General features: G+C 36.1%; 1 protein-coding gene across 15 annotated transcripts in view; it reads left to right on the top strand.

The window, feature by feature from the left end:
* CDH13 (cadherin 13) overlaps positions 1-27926 on the top strand; it is a 497598-nt gene that overhangs the window by 313641 nt on the left and 156031 nt on the right. Inside the window, exon 7 of one of the 15 annotated variants that reach the window (XM_064160023.1) lies at positions 25840-26545. The exons of 12 other annotated variants lie outside the window; for them this stretch is intronic. In XM_064160023.1, the coding sequence (XP_064016093.1) occupies positions 25840-25895 (56 nt within the window). In that variant the 3' untranslated portion in view covers positions 25896-26545. Of the gene's footprint in view, positions 1-9312; positions 9943-25839; positions 26546-27926 lie in introns of those variants that run through there. 2 more of the 15 variants (XM_064160021.1, XM_064160020.1) reach the window with 2 other exon arrangements.

Genomic DNA, 27926 nt, shown 5'->3' on the forward strand with positions numbered 1-27926 from the left:
GAGGCATAAAGGCTGTGCAGAAAAGGGGGGTAATCTTTCAGTATTTCTTCCAATCCATGGTGAAGTTCTGCTCCTGATGATTACATTGAGAGGTCTGCTGCAAATCAATACTCTAAAGTTCAGTCTTAAAAACATTTTTAAAATTGAGTCCAACTTCCAAGTACAGACAAAATAAACAGTTAAATTACAAATATAGTTTTTTAAAAGTATGAAAAAGCAAGAAATTTAGAATTGTAAATCTGGAAGGTCCTGGGACATGCGTCCAACAGACCTCTGCAATCATCTTCAGAATAAGGCAGGGAAATCGATATAGCTGTGAAGCAGGATGTACCTAATGAATGCAATGTGTGTTATAGATTGGTCCTCTACTTCCCTCTAGAGGGAAGAAATAGTCGTCTCCAAAGGGTGCTTAATCCTCTAGAGAGCTTGTGTGAGTGAGCTGTGAAAACTATGTTAAATGTCTAGTCATCAATAAACCAATTATCACCCTGGATAACTTAATATCTTTAAACTGGATGTCATCGGGCTAAACCAGGCAACGCCTCAAGCCAAGGCAACGTTTTTCCTGAGATTAGTTTTCACTCTCTAGATGTCTATGACATGTATTTAGTAAAGGTGGGCATTCAGTTGATTATGCTCTTTAAAATCATGTGTTACTGCATCATAGATACCTAATTCTGCTAATGATCTTCTTGGGGTACAGATAAGTGGAACAAAGGATGGAAAAGTTGAAATTCTCTTTGCTCTTGGTTCATCTTTGGTTTGCTCATTTATTTGCTTGTTTCACTGTTGTTTCTGGAAGCTGTGATCAGTCATGGTACACTGTCTGTGCACACAGCAAGCAGGATCTAAAATTTGCAGGTTTGGAATAATGAAAATTTCACAAATTTTTAAATTGAATTTGAGGGCTAATATTAATTTAAACCTGGAGGGAAAAAAAGATAAACCAGTATTCTTCCTATTTTGAATGTTAGATTGGGCTTTAGAACATTATAAAATATTTTTTAAAAAATAACAGAGAAAAAAGCCAGTGTTGGTTTCTATTCACCTATGAATATATTTTTATTATTTTATTTCATTAATTGATCTTAAGGGTTTTGAATGCGACTTTTTGTTTCACTCATGACAAAACATCCTGTAGTTGCTTGCACTTCACAGTCTACATCTGACTTTAAGCAGATTATATTTGGGTTGGATTTTACACTTTTTAACTAAACTATGGTCAAAGGCATGATTGTTCCCATCATGGGAAAAAAAATCACCCAATTCTGCAATGACAAGCTAAAACTCAAAATGAAGTTTCCTTTTCTATATAAATACTTTATGTAAGTGTCCCCATATGTCCAAAAAAGTGCAACTACATTAGTGAGTTTGTTCCGGTTTTTGTCCAGTTTTGGACATCCTAATTACCTGTTTCACAGGAAGCTGAAAAGAAATGATAAGCAGTAATAAAATAAGCAGATTTAATAACACAGCTTACAGACCCAGTTTCCAGGTGAGCATGTAGCTTGTATTTTACTGATCTTGGTGGTGTAAATTTTCAATACCTATGTCTCTAGCAGAAATAATGCAGAATTACCAACATTCTGGGAGAATAAGTCTTGAGAAGATAATCATCTCTATTATTTCTGTTTTATACACCGTGAAATTAGAAAGGTTAGAATATGTTTGGTTTCTTTTGCATATATTAATTAAGCTCACAAAGTTTTCCTGAATTAGTTATTGAAGGTTTTTATTATAATAGTTTAGAAGAAAAGCTGGGAAATGGCACAATGAAGGTTGGTTGTTAGCATTGCCTGTCTTCCTTCCATGTGCACATTACTGCATCTCCTTTTCTATTTACCTTGTTTTGAATCATGTCCGGTAGGATGCGCCTCATTTATTGCAAAAGGCAGATGATGCAAAGGGAAAGAGTACAGTGATTAAACCAGAGCCACAGCAGATTTAAAGAGGAAGGAAAAAAAAAAAAACAACCAAAAAACAAAAAACTATTCTTACTGCTTAACATTAGTTAGGTTTACTGCTAAGCACTGATGGCTATAGCCCAGCAAAAGACAGTGAATCATAGAATCAACCAGGTTGGAAGAGACCTCCAAGATCCTCCAGTCCAACCTATCCCCCAACCCTATCCAGTCAACTAGACCATGGCACTAAGTGCCTCATCCACTCTTTTCTTGAAGACCTCCAGGGACGGTGCCTCCACCACCTCCCTGGGCACACATTATTCATTTACTTTAAGTTAAGCACATAGGTCTTGCTTTTAACAACTTTTTTTTTCTATGTGTTATTTTCCACAGATGAGTTAATAGCAGACTGAAAATGAAACTTAGGTACTTATTCAAGTTGGCATCTATATCTGTTATACCTTTTGTAAAGAACAGTTCTTTAGAGATGGTACAATAGTAGTCATAACTACTCTGTGTCCTGTCCAGAAAGTAGTGGGGTGTCATCCAGCTTTGTTACATATGGCCTTAAGACAGTTTATACCAGCTGGGAAGGTGGAACTTTGTACAGTCTTCTTTGGTGAGATCGCTCAACTTTGAGTCAGATAATTTAACAGCCATCAACAATAAAGTCCATTATATGAAGATGTTATTTTTTATTGAGACTGCAGTAATTTGGTTTTCTGATTTTGTTTGTGGTTGCTTTTTATTTCAATCAGTCACAATCAAGAGCCATGCGATAAAGGTAAATCTAAACACAAACGTTTCTTTTACTAACATGTGCATCAAACACGAAAGGAATAGTAATTGCTAAGTAGCCATCAGGCATCAACCTCATGTTCCTCCTCATAAAAGGAAAGAAACATAATGGTTTATCAGTTGCTGCTTTTGGTTTCAACAAAGTATGATGCAGTTGTTTACCAGTCCTGATAATCTCAGTTCATTCAGCTGCCATGATTAGTGTCAGTTCTTACTGCAGAAAATATAAGTGTCAAATAAAAGGCAAAATGCAACTATATGTCACCATATAGTAGTGTGCCATATTAATCCTGTCTTATGAGCACTTCACTTTCTCAGAAATAATTGCAAATATGTTTGCATTTTGCATAAAGAGAAATGGCCAATCTAATCTTAAAATCCACAAGTCCCTGGTGAATCTGTTTCACAGCCTGTCTCCCTTGTTAATCTTCCCTGCAGACAGTTAGCTTGGCAAAAAAAACCAAATGTATCTCTAGCTGATTCAAACTAAAGTTAAAATGCATAATAAAATGAATATTTGAATTTAATTATACTTTATACTATGGAAATAATATTGCAGGCAACGATTAAAAGCAAAACAAAACAAAAAAAAAGCTGGTCTTTCATTTAGTCCATAAACTCTGCCTGTTTTAAATACTGGAATATAAGAATAAGCTAATACATTTCTTCAGTTGCCTCCCTAAATATTAAAGTAATATAAAATGCCCAATGATCAGGAACTCCTTTTCTTTGACATCTCTGTTAACAAGACTTTCAGCTCTGGCATTGGATGAAAGGAGTTATTGGGAGCTCTCTTTTATGGAGTGGAATTATGAAATTATTGATGACAATGGACTATTATTCATTACTTGGTTTTAATATATTAACTCATCCTGGAACTTTTTTGTTTTTTGAAATCTGAATATTGAGGGTTCAAGTTGTTTCACTGCAGAATGGACAGAGCTCTTGTTAAAATGTAAATTTAAACCGCATGTTACCCAGGGAGGTGGTGGAGTCGCCGTCCCTGGAGCTGTTCAAGGCAAGATTGGACGTGGCACTTGGTGCCATGGTCTAGCCTTGAGCTCTGTGGTAAAGGGTTGGACTTGATGATCTGTGAGGTCTCTTCCAACCTTGATAATACTGTGATACTGTAAATATCAGCAGAGATCTCTTTGGTCCATTAATGTAAATAAAAGATCTGAGTACTGAGAAAACCAAACTCAGAATTCCTCTTAGGACTTTTCTGTGAGAGTGTTAATTTTGTTGTAGATTGACTTCAACAGAAGCTAGATTAAGCTAACACATCAGCTTTACATCGGTTTTGGAAAAGTATGTACTTTAAAACAGAGCGTTGTAGCAGCCAATCTGTAAAACAGAGAGCTTTAAAGAAATGTTTAATTTAATTCAATTTTTAGGAGGTAGGGAAAAAAATACTTTATCACTCTGTGTCCTCTTTTTACAGCACTTTTACTGAAATGATACCTTTTATAATCACACAGGCTCAGTACATGAACTTGAGGACTTCTACAAAGGGAATATGTTCTCATTGGTTTCTCATTGCTTTGATGTGCTAATTTCTGTTAAGAATAGTTTAGGAATAATTAAAGCATCTTGTGAAGCAGACCTCCAGAGAGACTGGGAGACACCTACTAATGATATTCAAGAACTACTGAAGGTGACATCATTCCAGTATATGAAACATAGTGAAAGAGGCCTTCTGCTAAGATTTTCTATGTTTTTAATGCTTCCCTTAAACTCAAAGTGAGAAATTAAAAATAATAACTAAAAAGAGGGATGTCTATATATTTATAGTTATAGGATTCACCTATACAAACACACCCTTTACTTGATTTCTGTGTCTCGTTGACTCCTTTTCTTTTTGTTTCTTCAGTGTGTGTGATGGTAGCTAGGGAATCGCAACCAGCTGAAGTTTTCTATTCGATTTTTGTCTGGTGGTTGTTTGATTACATAGTTAAATCCTGTAAGTTTGCTATTTCTGTTTTCTGCAGAGGGTCTTGGGTGCCAAATGCCTTTATTAATCTAATATAGACACTGAGTTGCTGAGATGTCTCACAAAGTAGAAGAAATAACTTTACCTTTTGGACTGTTGACACAGCACTATACATTGGTAGTGGATTTTGGGAGATTATTCCTATGATGGTACATAATTTCTGTGCTGACAGGAACTGACCCAGACATGCAACTTGTTTTGATCTCCCCCCTGTCCCCACCTTGGAAAGCAATGTATACATTTAAAAGGAAATGTTCTTTTTTTTTTTTTCTCTCCTAGTATTCTTGCAAGATTTTCATCTTAGTCAACAAGCTTAAGAAATTATTTTTCTTGAATTCTGTAATTTCTTAACATTTTTGTGCTACATTCCAACTGTATAAATGACAAAGGAAATATCTTACTGCTACTTCACTTGCAAGTGACCATCATTTTAAACAAAAAAAAAAACCAAAACAACTTTGCACAGCTTTTAGCTAATAGAAGTCTTGAATGATAATCTATTGCAGATCCACTAGGTCTAGTTCTCTAATGTGCCATTTTGGTGCTAAATTAGCAGTTAATTGAAGGACAGAGAAATTCCAAAGTAGCAGGGTGTAATCTCAATTCTTAATTACTTAATATTTTGGTGTGAAATTGTAGGTTGATCTTGGGATTTCAGTAGAAAAACAAAGATAAATCACAAAATAATCTGAACTCTAAAGCAACACCTTTATAACAACTAATGCTAGAGCTTCTTACAGCTTTTCAGATGTAAGGATATTGTTTCAGGATATACTTATTCTGAGAGTTGTGTTTCATGCACAGCGCTCAAATCATTTTAGAGCATGTTTTGTTTTTAATAGTACAATGATAATTTTCCACGGTCTGTTTAGGATGAGATGCTGAAATTGTTGCTGAACTATTTCAGTTTTACTGCAGCAGCATTCTTCCCAAATCATGCATTTAATATACCTTAAATTAGTGTGGTCCAATAATAAAAATTATTTTAATAGATCTTTCTCTGTTTCTATTCTGTGTTATTTAGTGAAAAAAAAAACCAAACAACCAACAAAACCCACATCTGGTGCAACACTGATGTTTCAACTCTCATTTGGAGCCAGCAGGTTAAATTCTCTCTGGATTTCTGTCACTCTTTGTGTAGGCTAAGCTGTATTTTGCACTGGATTTCATTACCTGTTGATCAGGAGATATCTGTGATTGACTTAGTAAACTCTGGATAATATTAGTGTCTCTTGAAGCAGCAGCCTTGTTTAAACAACGTGTGTTTTCTTTGGGGAATTGGTTGTACGGTAGAATCATTTGAAAGACATCTCAAAGAGATGACAAATTTGCACTTCACTTTAGTCATGCTCACAACAGCTTGCTGCCTGCAAACTAGTTAAAACTTTGCTGTAATGTTTCTAGCAGATATAGTATTGGAACTTGCTAGGCTTCATTAAGCATGCTTATGGATTCTGGCTTTCTGCTTATGAATTGTGTTCAGATTTCCTCTTCAGGGACAAATGTCACTGCAAACCATTTTTAACTATAGTATTTAAACCTGAAGCTAATAATGTTCTAACAGACTAGTAAAGCAGAATGAATGGAGTGTAGTAATGAATTATAGACAACATATAAATATCTGTAGTGTTTTCTAGTGTGCATCTGATTGATTTTAGGGAATCTTATGCATTAATCTTGTTTTGGTATGATTACTAGGCAGGGATATGAACCCCTCACATACAATAGGAGCTGCTTTGCAGTGTGAGATTACTGCAAACCCTTCATGCAGCATGCTTCCAGTAGAGGTACAGCTCACCTTCTGAAGTAGAACTTTCAAGAACAACTCCATATTTAACTCATTCTACAAGAAGTAGTTGCAGATACCAGTTATTAGCAGTGTTCTTCTCCAGTTATTTGGAAGTAGAGTGAAAAACCTTCAACAATTACGATGGATTATCATGAAAAGATCATCTCTTTCAAGTTGAAGAAGCAGTTGTAACTTTGTGTAATATATACAGACAGAAATTTTAAGTGCAGAATAACTTTATATAAGAAGCCATTGCATTTTTATCTCCCATGTATCAGGATGCTAGCTTCTGGTGCTGCTTTTCACCTAGGATATCATTTACTCTACATCATTTGTGTAGAGACAGTGTGGTTGGACTCGTGTCTTCAGTCTTCCTGAAGAACACAGCGCTGACTTTTGGTAAGGGTTTTGCAGCCTGTCTCAACCTGTGTTTACTTTCTACATAGACTGTAGAGTCCTATGGCTTTTGGCATATCACTTTCATGACTTACTATACAGATGTTATTTTGTTCTTGGTACAGCCTCTGTTACCTTTCTAAGTAATTGTGGTATATCAAAACAGTCCATATGGGTGACAGCATTATTTTGCGTGCTTAACTTTTCCATGATTATGATTTAGAGTAATTCAATCATTGCCAAGCTGGGATATAGCCACTGTGCAAAACTGGAGACATGGATCTCGAACAAACAGTTCACATCCATGTCTTTCTCTGGTATTTAAAGATGGCTATAAGTATTATATTGAGTTTAGGTTAGACGCTTTGCCAAGACATTCTTTTTTGGCAGTTTCCTGTGACCTTTAATAATTTTTTCAGTTTTAATTAAATGAGTTAAGAGATCTAATTCTGTAGCTCTGCAAGAGTGTGTGTCTGGGGACTGGTAGTGTATTCTTTAGATCATTCTCTGATTTGCCCTCATCTAGTCTAATACAGAACCAGAAGCATTATATGGAGTCCATGGAATAAAACTGTTGTCTCAACATAGATATTTTGATTCATACATTCCTAAGACTTTCTTGCTGTCTCTTCAACAACAATTTTAAACCAGCATAAACTGTTTAAGGCTAAATGTGGTTTCTGTCTCTATTCCTTGGGGGACAAAAAAAAAGTAATTATTTCTTATTGGATATTTTTATTTTTTACAACATAATTTTAGGTTGATATTTTGACAGCTGAGTTGCAGAAAGAATGAATAAATTGCGGCCATTCTCACCTGCCATTTAGTAAATTTATTTTTTAATGACATATAGCCAGATGATATGCCAAGAAAATAAATGATTACATGCATGCATTGCATTCAAGAATAAATCCTCCATCACACTGAGCCAGCTGACAATCACATTGATTAGAGAGTAGCGGGGAAACGTCATCTTGAGAATAGTGTAGTGATCACTGATGGCAAGGGGCCATGCATGATGGCAGCAAATTGGTAGATTTGACTGCGTGTTGACCGATTGATAACTGTCTTAAAGAGCACACAGGAAAGCTTGTAGTAGTAAAGTGAAGGGCTGCAAAGAGGCCATGAGAACTATTACTTAATGAGCTACATAACCACTAAAATCTTAATTAGCGGCCTTGAACTCTAGGATAGATTTCACAACAAATACTGCAGCCTTTGAGAGGAAAGTACAGATGGCATATTCCAGGAAGTAAATGGGAGTTTCTCCATTTCTTAGTGTACTAGGACAAATGAAACATCATTTCCCCAGTCTACAACAACCTGCTGATCTGCTGCAGCAATTAATACATTAAATACATCATTCCCAAACAGATTGCATCTTTCAATGTGTATTCTGCAATTAGTTCAAAACTCAGCAATACCCTGAATAAACTTGCAGACGTGAGATACTGAAAAGTCTGCACAAAAGAAACATGAAACAAATAGTTCAAATTTAGTCATCATGTTACTTAGCCTTTCTCATTACTAGCTTTTCTATGCAAACTTCTAACTGGAATCTCCTTGTAGCAGTCAAATTCTCTACTACTCTAATGAAGCTGGCTTTCAGAGCATTTGCATGAAGTTTTGGCAATTAAGAAGTTTTAATAGGTGGAATTTTTGTTATGCAGTTATAACTTGTTTGTCAAGGATTTTATTATGAGAAAATTATTTTTCTCATTACTTTATATTTCAGAAAGCTTTTTCAGCATCTCTGTTGTTCTTTGGTAAATATGTGAGGCAGGAAGATACTTCAATTCTAAATAATTGGGATTTTATGTTGTAACTCCATTTGTTTCTGCAAATATTTTAAAAATGTGATTCACTGGGGATGAATTCCTCCTAACCTGTTTTTTATTATCTCATTTTATTATGCATTTTTTTTAATATAACACCTGCTGTGCTATTAGTCATTCCAATAACTCTTTCTCATTTTTCCCTATTGGTGTCTCAAGCTGCCTTAATACAAAACAATTTTCCTTTCTCTGGATTCCTTTCCTGATAGCTGGGGATAATCTAGGGGGATTTGCACCCAGGAGGAGAGCACTAGAGTCAAAGCATTTACCATAGAGGTTTAAACATCAACACAAGTGACAGTTTTCCAGTAGTGGACTCTGATTAAAGCTGAGAAAGTATATGGACTTTCTATTACTATTGTGTTCATTTGACTGTTTTTCAATCAGATGAAAAACACAAAGAACAAGCAGTGAATAGGCACAAAGTGTTTTGAAGAGAAATTTTGAGACCTCAGTTATGTGCTTTGTTAAACTTACATGTTGTGGTAATTGTTCATGGCTTTTCTGATTAGATATAGATTCTATGAGGCATTGGCTAAAATCACTTAGGAAAAAGTGTTCAATATCCCTGCAACATCTGAATTTTACTTTTTGGTTTAGAAGCTTTGGAGATCATGGCCCTCAACTTCCATCCCATCATCTGGGTGCTCTTCTTTCAAACTAAAGATGCCGGTGGATGGTTTTCCCTACATGTGAAGAGTTCTAATCATTCTAGTTTTGACAAAGTGATGTGCTGAGGGCATGTTAGTGGTGACTGTATGATTAGATGTTCTATTTTATTGTGAGTTATTTTTGTTCATCCTTATAGTTAGTGCTGGTTCAAACCACAAGTTGCTAACCTCTCAGATGTAGTCCTGAATGTCTCACTATTTTATTAAGAGTGCAGAGTCTACTGGGATTATGCAACTGGACAGATCTTTGGTGATTTTTCTTTGTTATGAAAAAATATTCTTAAGAAAATTGGTTTTATTGAAGTACAAATGAGAAAAATCAAGTTCAAATCCAACTATGTTGTTTTCATTGAAAATTCATCACTACTGTGATCTCTCAAGCCTCCAGCTGTTTAGTACGTCTTTGTGAAACCTTTGTGGGTTTCTTTTAGTTTGATAATAAATTATGATACCCTTAATGTGTACTTATTCATTGCTTTTATGTCTCTTGCTTTGGCTGAAAAAGAGATAACAGATGCTATCAAATTGTGATATTTGAAATACATGTGTATTTTTTTTATCTTGGTTGGCAGTCATTTTGGTAAAGTAAGTGTTACACTTCTGTGCAAACTTGCATTTGTTATATGTTTATTATAGGGAACATTTAGACCTACTATAGGTGTACTTAAAATTCAAGACTTGTTTTCTGGCAGTTAATACAGGATCTCACTCACATTAGGTCATTAGTTGTTTTGGGTTTTTTTTTTTTTTTTTCTTTGGTTGTTGTTATATAACAAATGTAAATATATTGACTTTCTAAGTGACATTTCAAAAGTTTTAAGGAAAAGCTTGTAGAATTACTGCAGTTAGTGAAGAATACAACCTTCAAATAATCAGAAGAAACTCTAAATAAAATGTGACATTAAAGGAAAACATATCCCCAAGTACATTAGTTTTCAAAAGGTTTTGTAACTAAGACCTCATTTGTATTAGCACTCCATACTGGCAACTTCAATTCATTTCAGTGAAAAATGTTCACCTTTAGAACCAAGCATACTTGTAAAACTGGCAAAGTTGGGAGACCCAATGTGAGATGCTTTAGAGTTTGCTTTTGAAAGATTTCAGCATGGACTGTGAAAATACATCTCTTTGAAATTATTTTAGATGGGCCAATTTTCAGGTTAAGCTACCATTACTTTTTCTTTCAGATTCCCTACTATTTAACCATAACATTTTTTTTAATAAATAATACAACCAATTACACAGGACATTATGCAGCTATGTACATTTTCCCCACATTATTCAAAGTGTATATCTGTAGTAATTTTCAGTTTAGTTGTTTTTTGAGTATTTTTTAAACATATCTTTAAAAAAACAGTTAGTTAGATCTACACGTTGGTTTACAACCCACCATCTGAACTGTCCTCATATGTGATGTCTATATTTTACAAATGAAGAACCACAACCATGATGAAAGAGATTATAAAGGGTCTTTTTGAGGTCACGTTAGCTGTTTAGCAGAGTTGCAAAGACCCTCTTGTTCCCATTTCAGTGCTATATTTAGCTCCAGACTATCCTTTTTACTTTTATTCTATCTTTATTTGTCATATAAGAGCAGCTCTGATCATACTGTGAAGACAGCTTCATAGAAGTCTACCTATCTGGAGAAAAAATATCTATCCAAATATATTTAAACCTTCTGTTATTTGTCTTTATGGTTGAAATCTTTGCTTTCTTTAGCTTCCTTCCTTAGGCAGTCAGCACACTGGCATGATAAATATTGTATAGCTTTTAATGTTAATTGTTGTTGATTCATAGGAAATATGAGCAAGTTGTAAAAGCATATTCCTGATGATAGTAAACAGTATTAAAAAGCATCATAAACAAATAAATACTTAAGCATCTGGTTTTTGATGCTCCACTAAAGCTATTATAAATTAAGAACAGCTTATATCTTTTGCTGAGTTCCCACTCTATTCAAAGAAACCAGCTTGTGTGGATCCTCATGAGAAATTTAAAGGGATAATATTACATAGATGAACCCAGTAAATCCATCCCTTATTCTGTGTTTGGCTCATTTGTGTCTTGGATTGAAAGCAGAATTTTGGGTAGTTCAGTAGATTGGCAACTTCTTTGGCGTTGCACTGTCGTAGTCACATTCCTCTTGTTTTTATTGTGTTTTAGTCAACACACGTTAAAGTTCTACTCCTTTCATCAAGGTTTTGCTCCCTGAATAAGTAAATGAGGGGACATCTTGTTCTGACTTTAGTATCAATGCTTTTATAAGCTGTTGATTATAACACCTGAATATTTAACTCGGATTTTGTACTGGTTAAAGGTTACAGAGAAAGCATAGCCTACTCTAAGAGACTATGAAATTGGCATAAGAAAAAAAAAATCACTGGTTATTTTTTGATGTCTGCTTTTCACCTTTTACTGGAAAAAGAAATGGAAAACTTCTTTTAAGGAAAAGAGTGTGTTCTAGATGTAAAACCATGTGCTCTGGATGTCAAATGGCTATCAGAGAAAAATGTTTTGCATGCAGAATAGTAGATATTTACTGCTAAAGTCTTTCCATGTAGTGCTCTGGAATTTCATTTCTACAGTCTGTCTCCACTCATTCCTTTGAAAGCAATGGAGTTGGGAGTGTTCAAAGCTCTGAGACTATGATGCCTGCTGATGTTGGTATTCAGTATTCCTTAGAATCCTTCTTTTCTGAATTTTAAAAATCTTTGAATACCTTTGTAACATTTTTAGTCACTATAAGTCCTCTTGGTGGAACACTTCTTTTTCCTATGATTATTAGATTCTGTTTGCAAACAAATGCCTTTGATTGACAATCTGTATTCTTTTTGACAGAACGATTTCACTGTCTTTCAAGCAGAGTTTATCATGCAGCATTGAAATTGTAACACACACTTCTTAGAATTTAATTCCTTGCTACATGCTTTCAAGGTTGGATAGTTGTTTGTTTGCTTGCTTTTTATCCTATAAGATTCTGAGGGCAAAATACTAGCTTTTTACATGACATGTAACCTGAAGTGCCCTCTGGTCATGCTAGGAAGAGAGAACCCAGAACAAGGTACTTGATGTTCAAATTAAGACAAAACTTTCATTTGTCATCTACCTCCGTCTGAGTCACCTTTGAGTGATTGCTGGACTATCTGCAACAGGGACACTTCACAGGTGAAAATATGTCCCTCACTTGAAATTTGTGAATATTAATTATGAATGCACGACACAAGTGACAAAACTCTCTAGTATCACTGCTTCCTGTGGGTCTAACTATATCTCATTTGTCTCAGTGGCAATATTCTTGTGCAATTTGGTTGGGGTTGGACAAAAGCTTTAAGGAAGTGTCCTTCCTAGGGAGAGGTGAAGTCCTTACAGTACTGTGACTGGGTGCATTTGCTCAAATGTTGGTGTTTATATGAGTGTTGTAACATGTAAAGGATTACTCTTGTAAGAGGTAAGCACATTTTCTAATCTATTTTAGTGTTTTCCCATAATAAGCTGCTGAGAACAGTTGAATATGTACCGATAAAAATGTGTTTGGCCCTAAGAGAGAAACTATGTCTGGCACTTCAATGTGAAGATAACAAGCAGCATGCATATTAAAAACACCTTTTTGCTGGTTCAGAGGAAAGCCAGGAGTGAAACTGTCTACTCATGAGAATAGTCCTTTTGTAAGGGGAAGTATATAGTGCCCCTTAAAAGAAATACCTTTCTTTTTCTTTCTATTTCCTCTTTCTTTGCTTTTTCTTCCTTACTTTATTGATCTGATGTGCTTTTGTCCAAATTGATCCCTGAGGTTATAGATCAGCCCCTTAAAAAGTCTCCTTGATATATGTGGAAACTAGGAATACCCTTTACAGCAAGCATTTGGTGAATTTGTCTGCTTACAATGTTTGCAGAATTTGTAGTGCTAGGATTTGAATGTGATCTTTGAAATATCTCATTACACTATGGGAGTAGACTGGTTTAAAGATGCTAGTAAAAGACCTGTTCACCCAATGAAGATCAAATAGTAAGGCAAAGCATTGCCTTTATACCTGCAATGTGACATTTCTAAGCATCGTGTGCTGAATATTGATTGTACAACAGCTTGTTAATTAGAGAGACTTCAGATGTTTCCTCAGTACTAGAAGATTCTTGAAATCCTTTTTTTTTTTTTTTTAAGTCAGAAATAAATTAGATATTTCCAAACCAGGATTTAGCAAGATAAATAAAAGAATTTTTAAAAATTTATTTTTGCTACTCAAGTGCTTCTAGTAGATTAATATGTAATTTCTCTGCTCGTTTCCCTTTAATGATGGCTATTTTCTGCGTGTTTGAGATGAAGCCATTGCATCTGCCAGAGAACCACTCCGATTACCAAAATTACTGGACAAGTTAGTTTTACACTGACTGAAATAGCTTTTTGTCTTCAACCAGCCTTTTCATAAATTCTTAAATTGGTTCACAAATAAGGGTTTGAGCTGTTCGTCAGCTTATCTCACTGATGAGTATTTATTGCCTCGAACTTCTTGCTGCCACAGAGGGTGCCTAGGATGGGAGTGGTTTCTGCCCTAGACTTTAATATTGTTGCTCTATCCTTGACAGAAAGAACATTTTGCTAGTGATTTGTGCTTAGATTTTTGCCACAGGCAATTTCTTCCTTCAAAACAGTACATAAATAAAATATTTGTTCACGCTTCTCTCCGAGTGAAGCATACAGAGGAAAATCTTTACTCGCTTATGCTGAAAGTGATATCTGTTGCAAAGAGTAAATCCTCATTTTCATATTTAATGAAGCCATAATCAATGGTAATGGATGAAGATTGCATTAAAGAAATCTCAGTGTTCCTCTCAAGGGAAAGTAATTTTACTGGAAACAAGCTAGTTAATCAGACTCAGGAAGAAAAAATGTTTTATTATACTGTCAGGTTTTCCAAGGACAAAGTGGAAATGTAGCAAAAACATTAGTCAATTTTCGTCTTCAGGAACTTATCACATCCGTCATTATGTAAATTTCTTCTCTGAAGCATACAGCACTAGTCATCTTGTTTAAGTTTATAAACTGACATTAGTAAAACATTTATTTCTGCCCTGTCTTACTTCATACAGATACAGGTAAACGCCCCCATCAAATGAGTGTAGATAAAAAGACCTAACCAGAAAGAGTACAGAGGAGTGATAGTCAGTCACATATGTTCCTCGTTTTGTGTTACACATCTACACCAAAATTTAACTTTGGTGATTTATCCACAGAAACTCCATAGAGTTTTGTGTGATATGATGCTCATGTGCATACCAAAATCTTCGTTGCATAGGTGAAATGAAGATCAACAGTTTGTCATGATAGTTGGCAGAGCATTAGCCACTCTCTTCATGCCATTTCATGACTGCAGGATTGATGGTCAGAGAGAACTGCCTGGATCACAAGCTAGACAGGATAAACCTTGCAGCCACTTATTCCTTTGTCTGCCTTTGGGCTTTCAGTTTCTGCTCTACGACACAAGTATGCAGTTATTTCACATGAAATAGTCTCACTCAGAAATTACCTTACTACTGAGATTCCACCACAAGACTGAATGACCACAGATGTCTGGCTTGCAGATGAAAGACAGAACATGTTTGAATAAAGACTTCAGTACAGACCTCTTTTCTACAGTGGTTGTCTTTGGTAGTGATGGTATAAGTGTGGGTAGCATATTGGTTGGATAGGGTTTTGTGCAACCAGGTCTAGAGGAAGCTGTTCCTGGTTATGGTAGCAGTTGAAAACCTTTAAGGTTCCTTTCAACTCAAACCATTCTATGATTCTAAGATATGTTTATCAGGGAAAAATATTATCTTTTAATTTGTCCAACAGAATTGGAAACAGAAATCTACCTCTGGGGTACCGAGCCCTGTGGAAACACACCCTTCAAATCTGAGATGTGCCAAAAAGCTTTTCTGATTTTTCAAGTTCTATTATTCAGTCAGCTAAAACCAATTCTGGTTTGTGTTTTTTTGGGTTTTGGGTTGTTTTGTGGTTGGTTTTTTTTGTGGGTTTTTTTTTAAATAAGTTTGTTTTGTTTGCTTTGGAATTCAATGTCAGTTTCAATTCTTACACATAGTATAAGGGATCTCTTAAGAAATACCTGGTCTTGGGTTCAGAGTTGTTTTAGTGACTTTAGCATTTGCACACTCCTCTCTGGAATAGCTCCTCTCAGTACAGGAAATATTTCAAAGACATAAGCAGACAACACAGAGGTTGTAGAACATCACAAGTGCAAATGGTGGTGTACCAGACTGCTCAGAGGTTACTATTGTTAAGTTTTGCTTACTTCTTTGGGGAAATGCAAAGAGGTATTGCAGCTTCATCTTCTCCCTGCTTCCTGAACAATCTTTAGCATTAGCTTTATATAGCTGAGAATCAAGGCCATTTCTTCTGCATTTGGGAGAAAAGCTGAATCAGCCTTTTCTGTTGATATGCTCAGAATGAGCCTCATTTCTTATACACATTTCTTGGAGCAGTTTGCATTATGTATACATAAGGAGAATAGATTGTTTTACGATTTTGTAATTAAAATGCAGCTGAAAATCACTGATCTGAAAAAAAAACACTACAGAGAAAAAGAAACACTGCTTATAGTTTCAAGTATAAGATGAGAATAAAGCACAGTTTATGCTGCACTGTGGGGCTGGTGGATAGCTAGGGAGTCAGGCTATAGAGCTGTTGGTCACTGCTGCATTCTGTGCATGGGTAGGAGGTTAGAAAGGAGAATCTGAATTTAATTCTAAAAAAAAATATTGAAAGTGCTTGTAAAAGGAAATGCTAATGTTCCCACCTCTGTAACCTGCAGAGAACAAGAAAGTAATAGCATAATGATACAGACTTGAACTTTGTGATCTAATTGGTTTTCTGGTGCTCTCATTTCTAGGATTCATTTCAATAATTCTTTTCAAGCTTGTGTAGTTGTGAAATAAATAGAACTAATTAGAAATTTGAAAACAAAATAAATAATGATCTGTTCATCATGTTAGTATTACTGCTGTTAGCATTTTTCAAAGAACTTGATCCTGTATCAACACCTCTTTTAAGTTATCCTCCATTCAGAGACTTACACATAGTAGGAGAAGTGTTCGATCCTGGAAATAATTTTCTGGACAATACTTGGGAACCAGCTTGCTTGATAAAGTGGATTTAAATTTAGGATCTTCAAATTCTGTGGTTAATTAATATTTGAATGAGGTTGAAACCTGCCAAAGCAATGACCCTTCAGTATATCCAAGGGCCAGAAATCCAATGATAGTTCTATTTTATGTTGGTCTTGTACTCATATATTTCAAGTCTGTATTTTCTTCTAAAACCTCTAGCCTACCCACTCTAGCAGTACAATAAGAAAGCCTGACACACTACCCATTTGTGCAATACGTTGAAGTGCAGGGATTCATAAAGCTCTGTGACTGCACACCTTCTGAACTTATCACTTCCAATGGCTTTTCTTTAACTCCTTTTCTTCCTGGTTAAAATATCTCTGAAAGTTGTGCAAGGATAACTAAATAGATAAATTTCAGAATCAACAGTAATAGATTATTTTATATTGTCTTCTTAAGTTTTCCTGTTTACTATTCCTTTTAATTTTATGTCTTAAGCATGGGATGACTTGGGCATAAAACTGAGAGCTTTTCTTGCTGCTAGCCTAGCACTGGCCATAGTTGCTTTACCCACACTCACTCTTTAAGGGTAATAATGCAACTGTTTGCATACTGAGCCTGCATGGCATCTCTGTGTCAGCATCTTTCCTTGTGATACTGTCATCACAAGGATTTTTGAAGGACTCAGTGGTCACTTCTAGGGCCCTGTAAATAGTCCTTTTACACATTAATCCCTTCCTTGTCAGCAGGAAAATAACATCTAATGTGAATGAGGGTATGAAAATGGGCAAATCTTATGTTGCCTTCTAGCAGCAGGTATGATGCTCTGGCCCCTTATGAATCACCCGTGCCTGAACACCACAACACTGTGCAAGGGTCTACCACTGGAGTCAGACAGGTAATAGTTTTTGTTAGCAGCACAAGGTAGAGAAGTAGTTACTAGGGTCACGCTCCACCAATACTGCTTCTCAGGATGAAAATAATTGGCTGCCTTAGTATTTTCTTTGATTTCTCTTCAAAGTCTTTTTTGTCCCTTCTGTTAAGGATCAGAAGCATAGAGATTGCCAGTGAGTCACTTTCACATTTTAAGCAGATGTAAACAGCATTTGAAGGTGGTTAGCTGAAAGCACAAGGATACACTTCTCAAGGAAACTCTCACCTGTCCTGTTGCAAAAGCATAAATCTGTTACTGATTATGTGGATTCTGTTTAAAGGAAGCTTGATGCCCAGGATACTTGTATTGCAAGTCCTTATGTTGTGATTTGAAAAAAGATTGTGTTACTGAGTGTAGAACTTTTTATATTGCTCAAGGGAATTCACTGATCAGGAAAACATTCCAAAATGTTGTAAAGGAAAAATTAGACATGTAGGAGACTATGCAAATGAAGCTGTTTTCATACAGAGGGAGGGGGATCTTTGCACCTTCTTTTGCTTAGGTTTTGTATGTTTGCCTACAGGAAACAAATTGGAGAAAGCAGAACATCTTTATCTGTCTTTAAATTCTAGTGCTGGTTAGTATTCTGTAATTACTTCCCTTTTACCATGTACAGTGATTGAAAAACTAAATGGGAATTTTATTTATGATACTTTCTATGGTGCCTCTGAATATAAAGGTCAACATATTTTTCTAATTATTTTATGTCTGTTTGTATATTTAAAAAATATTTTAGTTGGATAAACCTTAGAAGGAATCAATACGACTTAATCTAGATGTACCCACGCTAGCACAGGGAGTTGGACTACTGATCCTGTGACTCTGATAGCCAATTTTGTACAGCAGAGCTGAGAAGACACAGCTGTGGTGATTTGGGTGTTCCCCGCCCCCCCCACACTTTAGAAATACCCAACCAGACTCAGCCGGCTCTGGGAATATAAGTGAAGCTTTTTATTTACAGCTAGCACAATATACAAGTAGATATTTACAGTATATACAGTTATATACAGAAATATACACTCTTCTCTAGGGTTGTATGATCAGTTGACTGTTGAGTATCTTTGAGATGTACAGGAAGCAGGACTACAGGAAGTAGTACTATTCCAAAAGGCATTGTGTCAAAGAAAAGCACAAGTGGTTTAGTTTAAATAGTACATATACGAAAATGTCTCTTTTTGGAGTAGTACATTTAAATAGATTGTAGTTTTATTGATTTATATACTGATGGTCCTTAAAGCTTTGCTGTTCTGAGCCTGTAGTACTTCTGTACAGTTCTTCATAGTGTTCCAAAATTGTGAAGTCAAAACTTGGAAGAAATTAATGCTGAGTCAGTATCACAGTGTCTCTGCATGCAGTAACTAGGACAGAAGATAAAATGAAAGTATTTTATGAAGTTTGCCTGAGCAATTGGTAGTCATTTATACCCTGCTTCTGTATAAATGTCTTGTATATGGTTGACCAATTTTGAATAAATCTTCCACGAATGTTTAGCTGAGAGTCAATGGGTTGGCTTTAATTATGGTTTAGAAACATCTGTAGCAAGCCTAATTTGTAATCTAATCTGGCAATACGTACACAGATCTCACTGCTTTAGAAACACACACGCAACTAGAGAATGAAATATTTCCTTAACTGCTTTTTGCTAATTGTTTTCTGACTGCCATGCATGGGTACCACTTTGCAATTTTCTATTCCAGTCCTGGTGAAACAATGCCACATAGAACAGCTGAGAGGTGTTTTTATCCAGTGCCCAGACCTTGGCATATTGGTGAACAAAGCATTAGTGTAAAAAGATTTTTTTTCAAACAGACTCTAAGACTACTTTCAGTTACATTGAATAATTCATGATAAAACTTTTTACCTATACACAGAAATATTATTGTTTTGAAGCAGCAGGAAGCATTTATATGTAAAGCTCCAGTAGCATACACAGTAGATTCCATAACTGATATGCCAACAGAATATTTCTCAATTATTTACAGGTAAAAATGCAATAAAACTCCTCAGAAATTAGTGTAACTAGGTCATTTTGCAAGTGGAATGCAGCTGAATCACATTATGAACTGCTGCTAAATTGGAATAGAAGCTTCAGTGGTACTTTTCTGCATCTTCTGGTACTTACTAACTTTGCAAAGGAAATAACTGATTTATGGGCAAAGTCTAAGAAAAGAACAGCATCACTTTTTATATTATCTAGTATAGAACCCAGGTGTGAATGTTGCTTATAATTTCCTGCTCCACCACCACCAGCAGATTATCACCTAGAATAGGGGGAGATCACTTTGGCTTGGACTCTGTTTCAGACACCACAGTGAACCTGTTCCAGTCAGATACAGGTATCTTAGTTATTCAGACAGGAAATGCTTTATGTTACTTTTATAGGCAAAATGTCAGTGACAATGATAGGAATGCTCTAGTATTATCAATTACCCTCAAAATAACCATTTGTAATTGTTATTTGTCATGAACAACAGCAGCTTTCCTCATCAGCTGAGAGTTTGAAGTACACTTAATTTATGAGAAAGTTGAAACTAAGTGGAGGGAAGTCATCCTACAGCACAGTCTGTGTAGGACCTCTTTCTGGGAGACTCCGTTTTTACTGAAGGAAATTTAAAAACACTCTTATTTTTTGTTATAGTTTTTGGTGGTTTTTTTTTTTGTTTTGTTTTGTGTATATGTCTAGCAAATAAAATGCTTGTTAGTAAGTTACAATATTTCATGGTGTATGAAACAGAGAGTGGCACACCATGAAGGCAGGAAAATAATGCACAAATTGTTTATTTGTTAAATGCAAAAACTGTATGGAACATTAGAGGAGGTTTTTTTTTTTCTTTCTGGGACTTTTTTAACAAGAGATTTGAATGTATCTGGAAGTTTTAAGTGAAACTTAGTCTCAAACAATGGTCACTTCAAGGACAGAAAACAATCCTAGTGCTCAGTGTAGGAAAACAAGTATTTCTCTACAAAGCCTTCATATATATTATTAAAATCTTGATATGTATTATTGAATATCTTCTATTTGGGGCAAGTTTTTATGTATATTATAATGCAGATGAAATTTTATTAACCTGAAAATTGTGAAGAATTGAAAAAATATGTACAAAAGAAATCACATGGCTGATATCTTTAGAGCTTAATTCATTTGTGAATACAACACTGTTAACACCATTCAGAAACTTGAAGTGTCAGCCCCTACATTTCTGTGCTTCTGTCAACATAACTAATTTGTCACCAGTTGTGTAATTTTGAAAGTCAGTGCTTGCATGAGTACAGAGGACTGTTCTCTTTATTTTTTTAAACTTTATTGGTTTTCTGTGCCCTTGCAATGTAACTGGGAAAGATGCAAGATGTGCCACCTTTAATTTGCTTTAGCAAGTTATCCATTTGGTTTAATTCTTAGTTGCACTTTGTGCAAAGATCGTCATCAGATCTGCCTGTTAGAGGCATAGAAAGTACAATATGCTCAACAAAACGCTGCTGGGATTAGCATCAATTTCATAAGTGGCAAGCAAGTGAATGAAATTACAAATTATTCTCTCTTTAAAGTAGTACATTTGAATAAAAACCCACGTGAATTCCCTGAATGAAAGTGTTTGCAGCTATCTAATGCACGTTTCTGGTAATATAACAGAAATACAGAATAACTTCACTTGACATTGGTTCATTTCATTGGAATACCTGTAGCCCTCTTGAACTTTCACGATCTGTCATGAATGTATGATTTAAGCTACAGTTTTTCAAATGTGACATATAATCCATAGATACAAATCATTGTAACTCCCTCATAACTGTCATAGGCATTTTGCTGCAGATAAACAGACATAAAATAATTAAGATCTAATGATAAATTTATAACTTTTGGGTTGTTTTTTTGCTTTGTTTAGTTTTTTTGTTTGTTTGTTTTGTTTAGCAGATATTAAGTTTGGAGGGCTTTCAAAAATTACTGGTCTTGCCAGAAGTCAAGGAATTAACAGTATAGCTGTGGTAGGGATGTTATGGTCCTCTTCCCTTTAGTTTATATAAATATCATGTACAATTATATACTGATGATCTCATCCAGCTGTGAAATGTATGTTAGTGTCAGGTAAAAATATTAGCAGACATCTCAGAGGCTCTATGACTCAGTCATGACCTTGGCTTCATTGGCTAGCAGAGAGATTTACAGCTCATAACCACAGAAAGTAGGATTTCATATAATTTAGTGGGAAAACAAATGAATAAATCACAGAAGTATAAAGGGTTAGTAAAATATTTCTTTCTCGATTTTTCTAACAATTTCTGCATTGAAGAAAATTACTCAAAGTCTTAGCGTTTGTATCTTGAAGGTTGATATCTTTAGAAATTGTCATTCTTCCCTATTCCTTGCACTAGAGCTCTGCTCCAGATTGTGAAAGAGCTGGGATGGGAGTAAATCTTTATATATATTTGCAGATTGCCTTTAAACTTGATGGTATACTGCTATTGACATTTTCAGCACTGGAAATTTTGAAATCAACAGGGAATCCAAGACAGGGCCACTTCTGCATGCTCGCAAGTCCCATTCACTTTTAATAGGGAAAGAATGTTGGTGGGAGGGATATTCATCTGTTATAGTTTCATTGAGTGCATCCTTTTCACAACCCAGACACTCATTTTCCCCATAATCTACATAATCCCAAGATAATATTTCATTGGAGTCTTGAATTTGAAAAGTAAAATGGAAATTAAATCTCAGTTGTTACTCTTTATATGGCTGATACATGCCATTGAATACATTAGGACTGGATTGTTAGTATGTATTTGATGTCTTTGCCTACAAAAACCTTCCCAACTTAAATCAGATATTTGTCTGGGGACAGAACATTATCTACATTGTGCAAGAATGGGTACAGACATGGCTGAAGCAGTTGGCAGTATAAAAGTATGCCCATTCCTGGTGGCCTTCAGACCAGAAAGCAGTTTATAAGTCTGCCTTCTCACAATTTAGGACTCAGCCAGGTACATATAGCACCACAGTATGGGGAAGCAGGAAATAGTCAGAATGGATAGCCAAAGACAGATACAGATTCACCCATTTGCACTCCAAGATGTCCCAAGCTTGAGCCATCTTTACACCACAGATCATGTTGCCAAGTTCATGTGACATTCTCTGTAAGATGAGCAATGAAAGTCATGACAGAGGAGAACTTACGAACACTCTTCAGATACGGTTCATAGCTTCCAGATCCCTGCCAGCCAGCTTGGAGAGTGAATCCAACAAACCCACTTCTCAGCTAACCACAAAATGATAGAGAAGACATCAAAAGGGCCCAGTGAATCAGGCAGTTGAAATCAGTTCCCTGCAAGCCATGTGACACACTTAAACATTAAGTGTGTTCAAGTTGAAGGCTGTTTGAAACAGCCAACAGATTGTTGGAAAAGCGTCTTGCCTTGAAAATGGTCTGGGTTCTTCCTTCATGACACAATATAGAACTGACTGATACTTGGTTTCTATGTGCTCAGAAGTAATAGACACATATATGTAAATATATTTGCACAAGCCTGTGACTTAATAGTGCTACATTTGTACACTGCTCTGCAAGTCCCTGTGCTAAGTATCCAGTTTCTGACAGTGATATATCATGAACTGTTTCGTGTTTAATTATTAATTTTACATTAAAGAGTTCCACAGTCAATATTTAGATGTTTTATGACACACAGAACCTTTTCCATACCCATATTTTCTCTACAGGGACATAATGTAGCCCTTTCAATACTAAATCAATTATACACAAAGTTAAAATAACTTGATTTACTGCTTAAGGCCCTTCCCTAACATGATACATCAATTATAAGAGAGTAAAACTAGTGATATCATGGCCTGCTGTTAATCCTTGCAGACCTCCACTTTTCAAAGGTCAAGCATCATTGCAGACTGTGCAGACTGTAAAGCTGTCCAGCACAGAGCCTGGCCAGGCCTCCAATAAACTTCCTACTAGCATGCTTTCCATTCAGCTGTAAATAGACATAACTGGGAAAGAGAAGGTCTTTTGGAGTACATGAAAGTAGGGGAAAAGTGCAGGAGAATCACTTTCTCTTAGCCCTGTATTCCACATCTATGGTAGTGAGTAGAATTAATAGGAATAGTATCAACTACTTTCTTAGAATCAATCATTCTAAAGATGCTTCATCTCATATTTCTTAAATATTTAGCTTAGAATGGGATGAACTGCAACCAAAATTTACGCTTCCTCTCCAATTACTATTAAGAAACTTAGAAGATTATATATCTGAAACTAAAATAATTGTAACTGAGCCTAAAATAATTGTAACTGAGTGAAATTAATCACACTGTCTAACCCAAAACTTGTTGGAATTAGGGAATTAATGGATTAATTCAGGAAAGGCCCCTTGTGAAAACAGGGACCACACAGTCCAAATCTATTCATAGAATCAACTATGTTGGAAGAGACCTCCAAGATCATCCAGTCCAACCTAGCACCCAGCCCTAGCCAATCAACTAGACCATGGCACCAAGTGCCTCATCCAATCTTTTCTTGAACACCCCCAGGGATGGTGACTCCACCACCTCCCTGGCAGCCCATTCCAATGAAAAAGTCACTCTCTATGTGAACTTCCTCCTAACATCCAGCCTATACTTCCCCCAGCACAACTTGAGATTGTGTCCCCTTGTTCTATTGCTGGTTGCCTGGGAGAAGAGACCAACCTCCACCTGGCTACAATCTCCCTTCAGGTAGTTGTAAACAGCAATGAGGTCACCCTTGAGCCTCCTCTTCTCCTAGTCTCCAGGCTAAACAACATCAAGATGACCTGTGCCATGACTTTGCCTGGCACTGAGGTCAGGCTGACAGGTGTGGAATTTCCTGGTTCCTCCCTCCAGCCTTTCTTGTGGATGGACATCACACTGGCCAGCTTCCAGTGTCTGGACACCTCTCCAGTGAGCCAGGACTGTTGATAAATGATGGAGAGGGCTTGGCCAGCTCATCTGCCAGCTCTCTCAGCACTGCTTTAGCATGGATCCCATCTAATCCCATGGACTTGTGAGAATCCAAGTGGTTCAGCAGGTCCCTTCCTACTTTCTCCTGGATTACAGGGGGACTATACTGGTCCCTGACTCCATCTGCCAGCTCAGGAGGCCAGTTGTCTTGAAGACAGCTTGTCCCACTATTGAAGATTCAGGCAAAGAAGGTGTTAAGAACTTCTGCTTTTTCCTCATCCTTTGTTACTATATTCGCCTCTCCATCTAATAAGGAGTGGAGGTTGTCCTTGGCTCTTCTTTTGCCATTAATGTACTTAGAAATAACTTTTATTTTCCTTACCAGCAGTGGCCAGCCTAAGTTCTAAATGGGCTTTTGCATCTAGCAACATCATTGAACTCTTCCTGGGATACCTCCCTTTCTTTCCAAAGGTGACACACCCTCTTTTTTTCCTTTAATTCCTTTAGCAGCTCCTTGCCCATCCAGTCTGTCTGTCTCCCTCATCGGCTCGTCTTCTGGCACAAGGGGACAGCCTATTCCTGCACCTTCAAGAGTTCTTTCTTGAAGCAGGTCCAACTTTCCTGGACCCTTTGTTTTTAAGGGCTGTTTCCCAAGGAACTTCCCAAGTTAGTTCCTTAAATAAGCCACAGTCTGCCCTTTGGAAGTCCAGTGTAGTGGTTTTGTTGATACTCCTCCTGGTTTCACCATATATTGAAAACTCTATAATTTTGTGGTCACTGGACCCGAGACAGCCTCTGACCACATCTCCCACCAGCCCCCTTCTATTTGTGAACAGCAGGTCAAACAGGGCTGCACCACTGGTAGGCTCATGTAACAGCTGAGATAAGAAGTTGTCCTCCATACACTCTAGGAACCTTCTAGACTGCCTCTTCTCTGCAGCATTATAGTCCCAGCAGAAGTCTGACAGGTTAAAGTGTATTCTTGCCACATATATGGAGAGAGGTTTGAAACCCGTGATTTATAAGGTAGTTTCAAAGCCCCGTTTTAAAATCATACAGCACACTCTTTCCTCGTGTAAATTATTTATTAAATTCAGCTATCAGTGGCTTTAAGATATAATTTAAGGAGAAAGAACATTTTAAGCAGGGTTGCAAAGACTATATGCAGATATTTCAATCTCAAGATGGGGAAATGACTGAGAAACATTTCCTTTTCTATTATTCTAGAATGCTATTAAGGAATGAGCTATGGACATGATTTCAGGCTGACCAATTCCAAGTATGGGTTTCAAGAATAATTGATTGTTTTTATCATTCCCCACTGTAAGCTCCTTTATTGTAGGAAGACATTGAATATGGTTAAGAAGAATGCACAGGGGAAGAAGGAATGCTTTGTAAAGGAAAGGATATCTTTCCAAACCATACCTTATGATCTGCATAAGTATTTGTTCGGTATTGAAGTCTGAGGCCTTACAATCAAATATTCCACTTCTGTTTGTTAACAGGAACGACTGCATCTTTGATCTGGGTTTTTGAGGAAAATGCAATGGGCTTCATGTAATTATCTGGATGAAGAAGAGGGAGTAGTTGTCCAGTTCATTTATTTGGTCTAACACTGAAGTTCACTATGAAATACTCTCTGGATAGAATGACTTTTAATAGCTTCAAGAGAGCAAAGACTGGGATACCAACTAAATAATTTATCCAGTGGTTTATCTGCAGGAGAGGGGAAAGAAAACAAAACTCACCTAAAAATATCCTGTGTTAAGTCAGAAACACTTATCCCTTAAAAACTTTCAGATGTTTAATAGATTAAATGGCTGGGACTTGACTATGAAATCAATACAAAGATGAAATGATACATTAGAATAAGCCTTCCTGCAGATGAAGCTAGGAACTATGTAAGAAGATTTGCCTTGTATGACGAGGTCTGATTCTTCTTTCATTAGCACTACTTTTATAGTATTGAAGGATCCTTGGCTTAGGTGGATTAATTCTGAATTGATGTAGATGATGAGAATCACAGTGACAGAGTCATGGATAACAGAGACGAGTGTTTCAGTTATATCCCCACTTTTTAACATGAGATTAATGCACAAGCAGTTCATATAGTTAAAGTGGCAAAAAATAAAGATGAGAACTTCCAACTTGCACTTACTCATTAAGTGTATGCTGATTTATTGTTACCCTACATCTCTGTGAAAATAATTGCTAGTAGCAAGATGCAAAAGAATCTAATAGAGAAAAGGCACAAAGATCATCCACTTGCTTTTCTCTTTTATTTCACACATACTGAAATGAGAAATTATGAAAGTAAAAAGGGAATAAAACAATGTAAAGCTGTATACTTAATATAGGCCTTCAAGGTCATTCCTGTATTCCATAGCCTCATCTAATATAAATCTTTGCTTTAGTGGTGCTGGACTAGTTTAGATCAACAAAAATTCTGGCCCACTGTCTCAAAAAGCATTTCCAATAAGAGAAGATTGATTCTGCATCTAACTAAAATGTATTATTATTACTTTTGAATCAGGAAGGATGCCAGCATACCTTACTTGGACATAGGAGGATACCTGTAAGTGATTTCTGTAAAGTAATGACATGGTTTTGATTAAAGTCCACTGCGAGAGGGCAGTAGAATTGCTGCCTGTCTTATAAGATGATGTTACAAAGCCAGTCAATTCCTGCACAAAAGTAGGTTATTTAAAGAATGAGATCTTTCCATTTATGAAGTGTGGCCCTGATCAAAAGACTGTTGAAACCTGTGTAAACATTTTCACCATGGAAAAATCTCTCCATTTTTTCACTGTTCTTGAACAATTCCTAATGCAGAGTATGCACAGAGAGTATGTAGCCTGGTGGGGTTTTTGCCTTTTGTTGTTGTTGTTTTGTTTGTTTGATTTTTAATTACTCATTCCACACAGGCTGTATTTTTATGTGCTTTTTTTTTTTTTAAGTAGACACATAATAGACTACCTTGATTTTTTTTTTTGCTTGTTTCCCTCCTTTTTTTATTTTGAAATAATTTATTGTTGGAATGAAAGGAAAAGTATTCTTTTAATTTCCTTTTTATTCTCAAAATGTTACTAGATTTTGATATACTACTGATTTAAAATTTACATTTGGCATTGATCTCTTTCATTGACATGAATGTTATTTAACTTGTTTCACTTGTGCCTTACAAATAGTCTTAACTTAAAAACCAAATCTGTGACAGGCAAACATCTCTCTGTTACAGCTGTTATTTATATGGGATCTTTTCATTACAAAAAAAAAAAAATTCCACAAAAATAGGAGTCTGAAGTGTTACCTTGATTCTTTTTCATCTAAGATGTGCCCTCACAGTCTGGTCTCCATCAATCCATATTGGTGGACCTATTAAAGCACACTGCTGCTTCCTTTCAACCAGTGTATACTTGTCCTTTCCAAAGGACACTGGTGCTGTGATAGAGCTGTGGGCTGGAACACAGCTAGGATACTTACCTGACTTCAAGAACTGCTAGAGCTGCTGGTCTGAAAATTCAGTGGCTTTCATGACTTGGTGGATAGCTGAATGTGAACTTGACTGCCAGTGATTAGCTATGTTTTGTTT

The sequence above is a fragment of the Pogoniulus pusillus genome, chromosome 20, assembly GCF_015220805.1.
Source record: "Pogoniulus pusillus isolate bPogPus1 chromosome 20, bPogPus1.pri, whole genome shotgun sequence".
NCBI lineage: Eukaryota > Metazoa > Chordata > Aves > Piciformes > Lybiidae > Pogoniulus > Pogoniulus pusillus.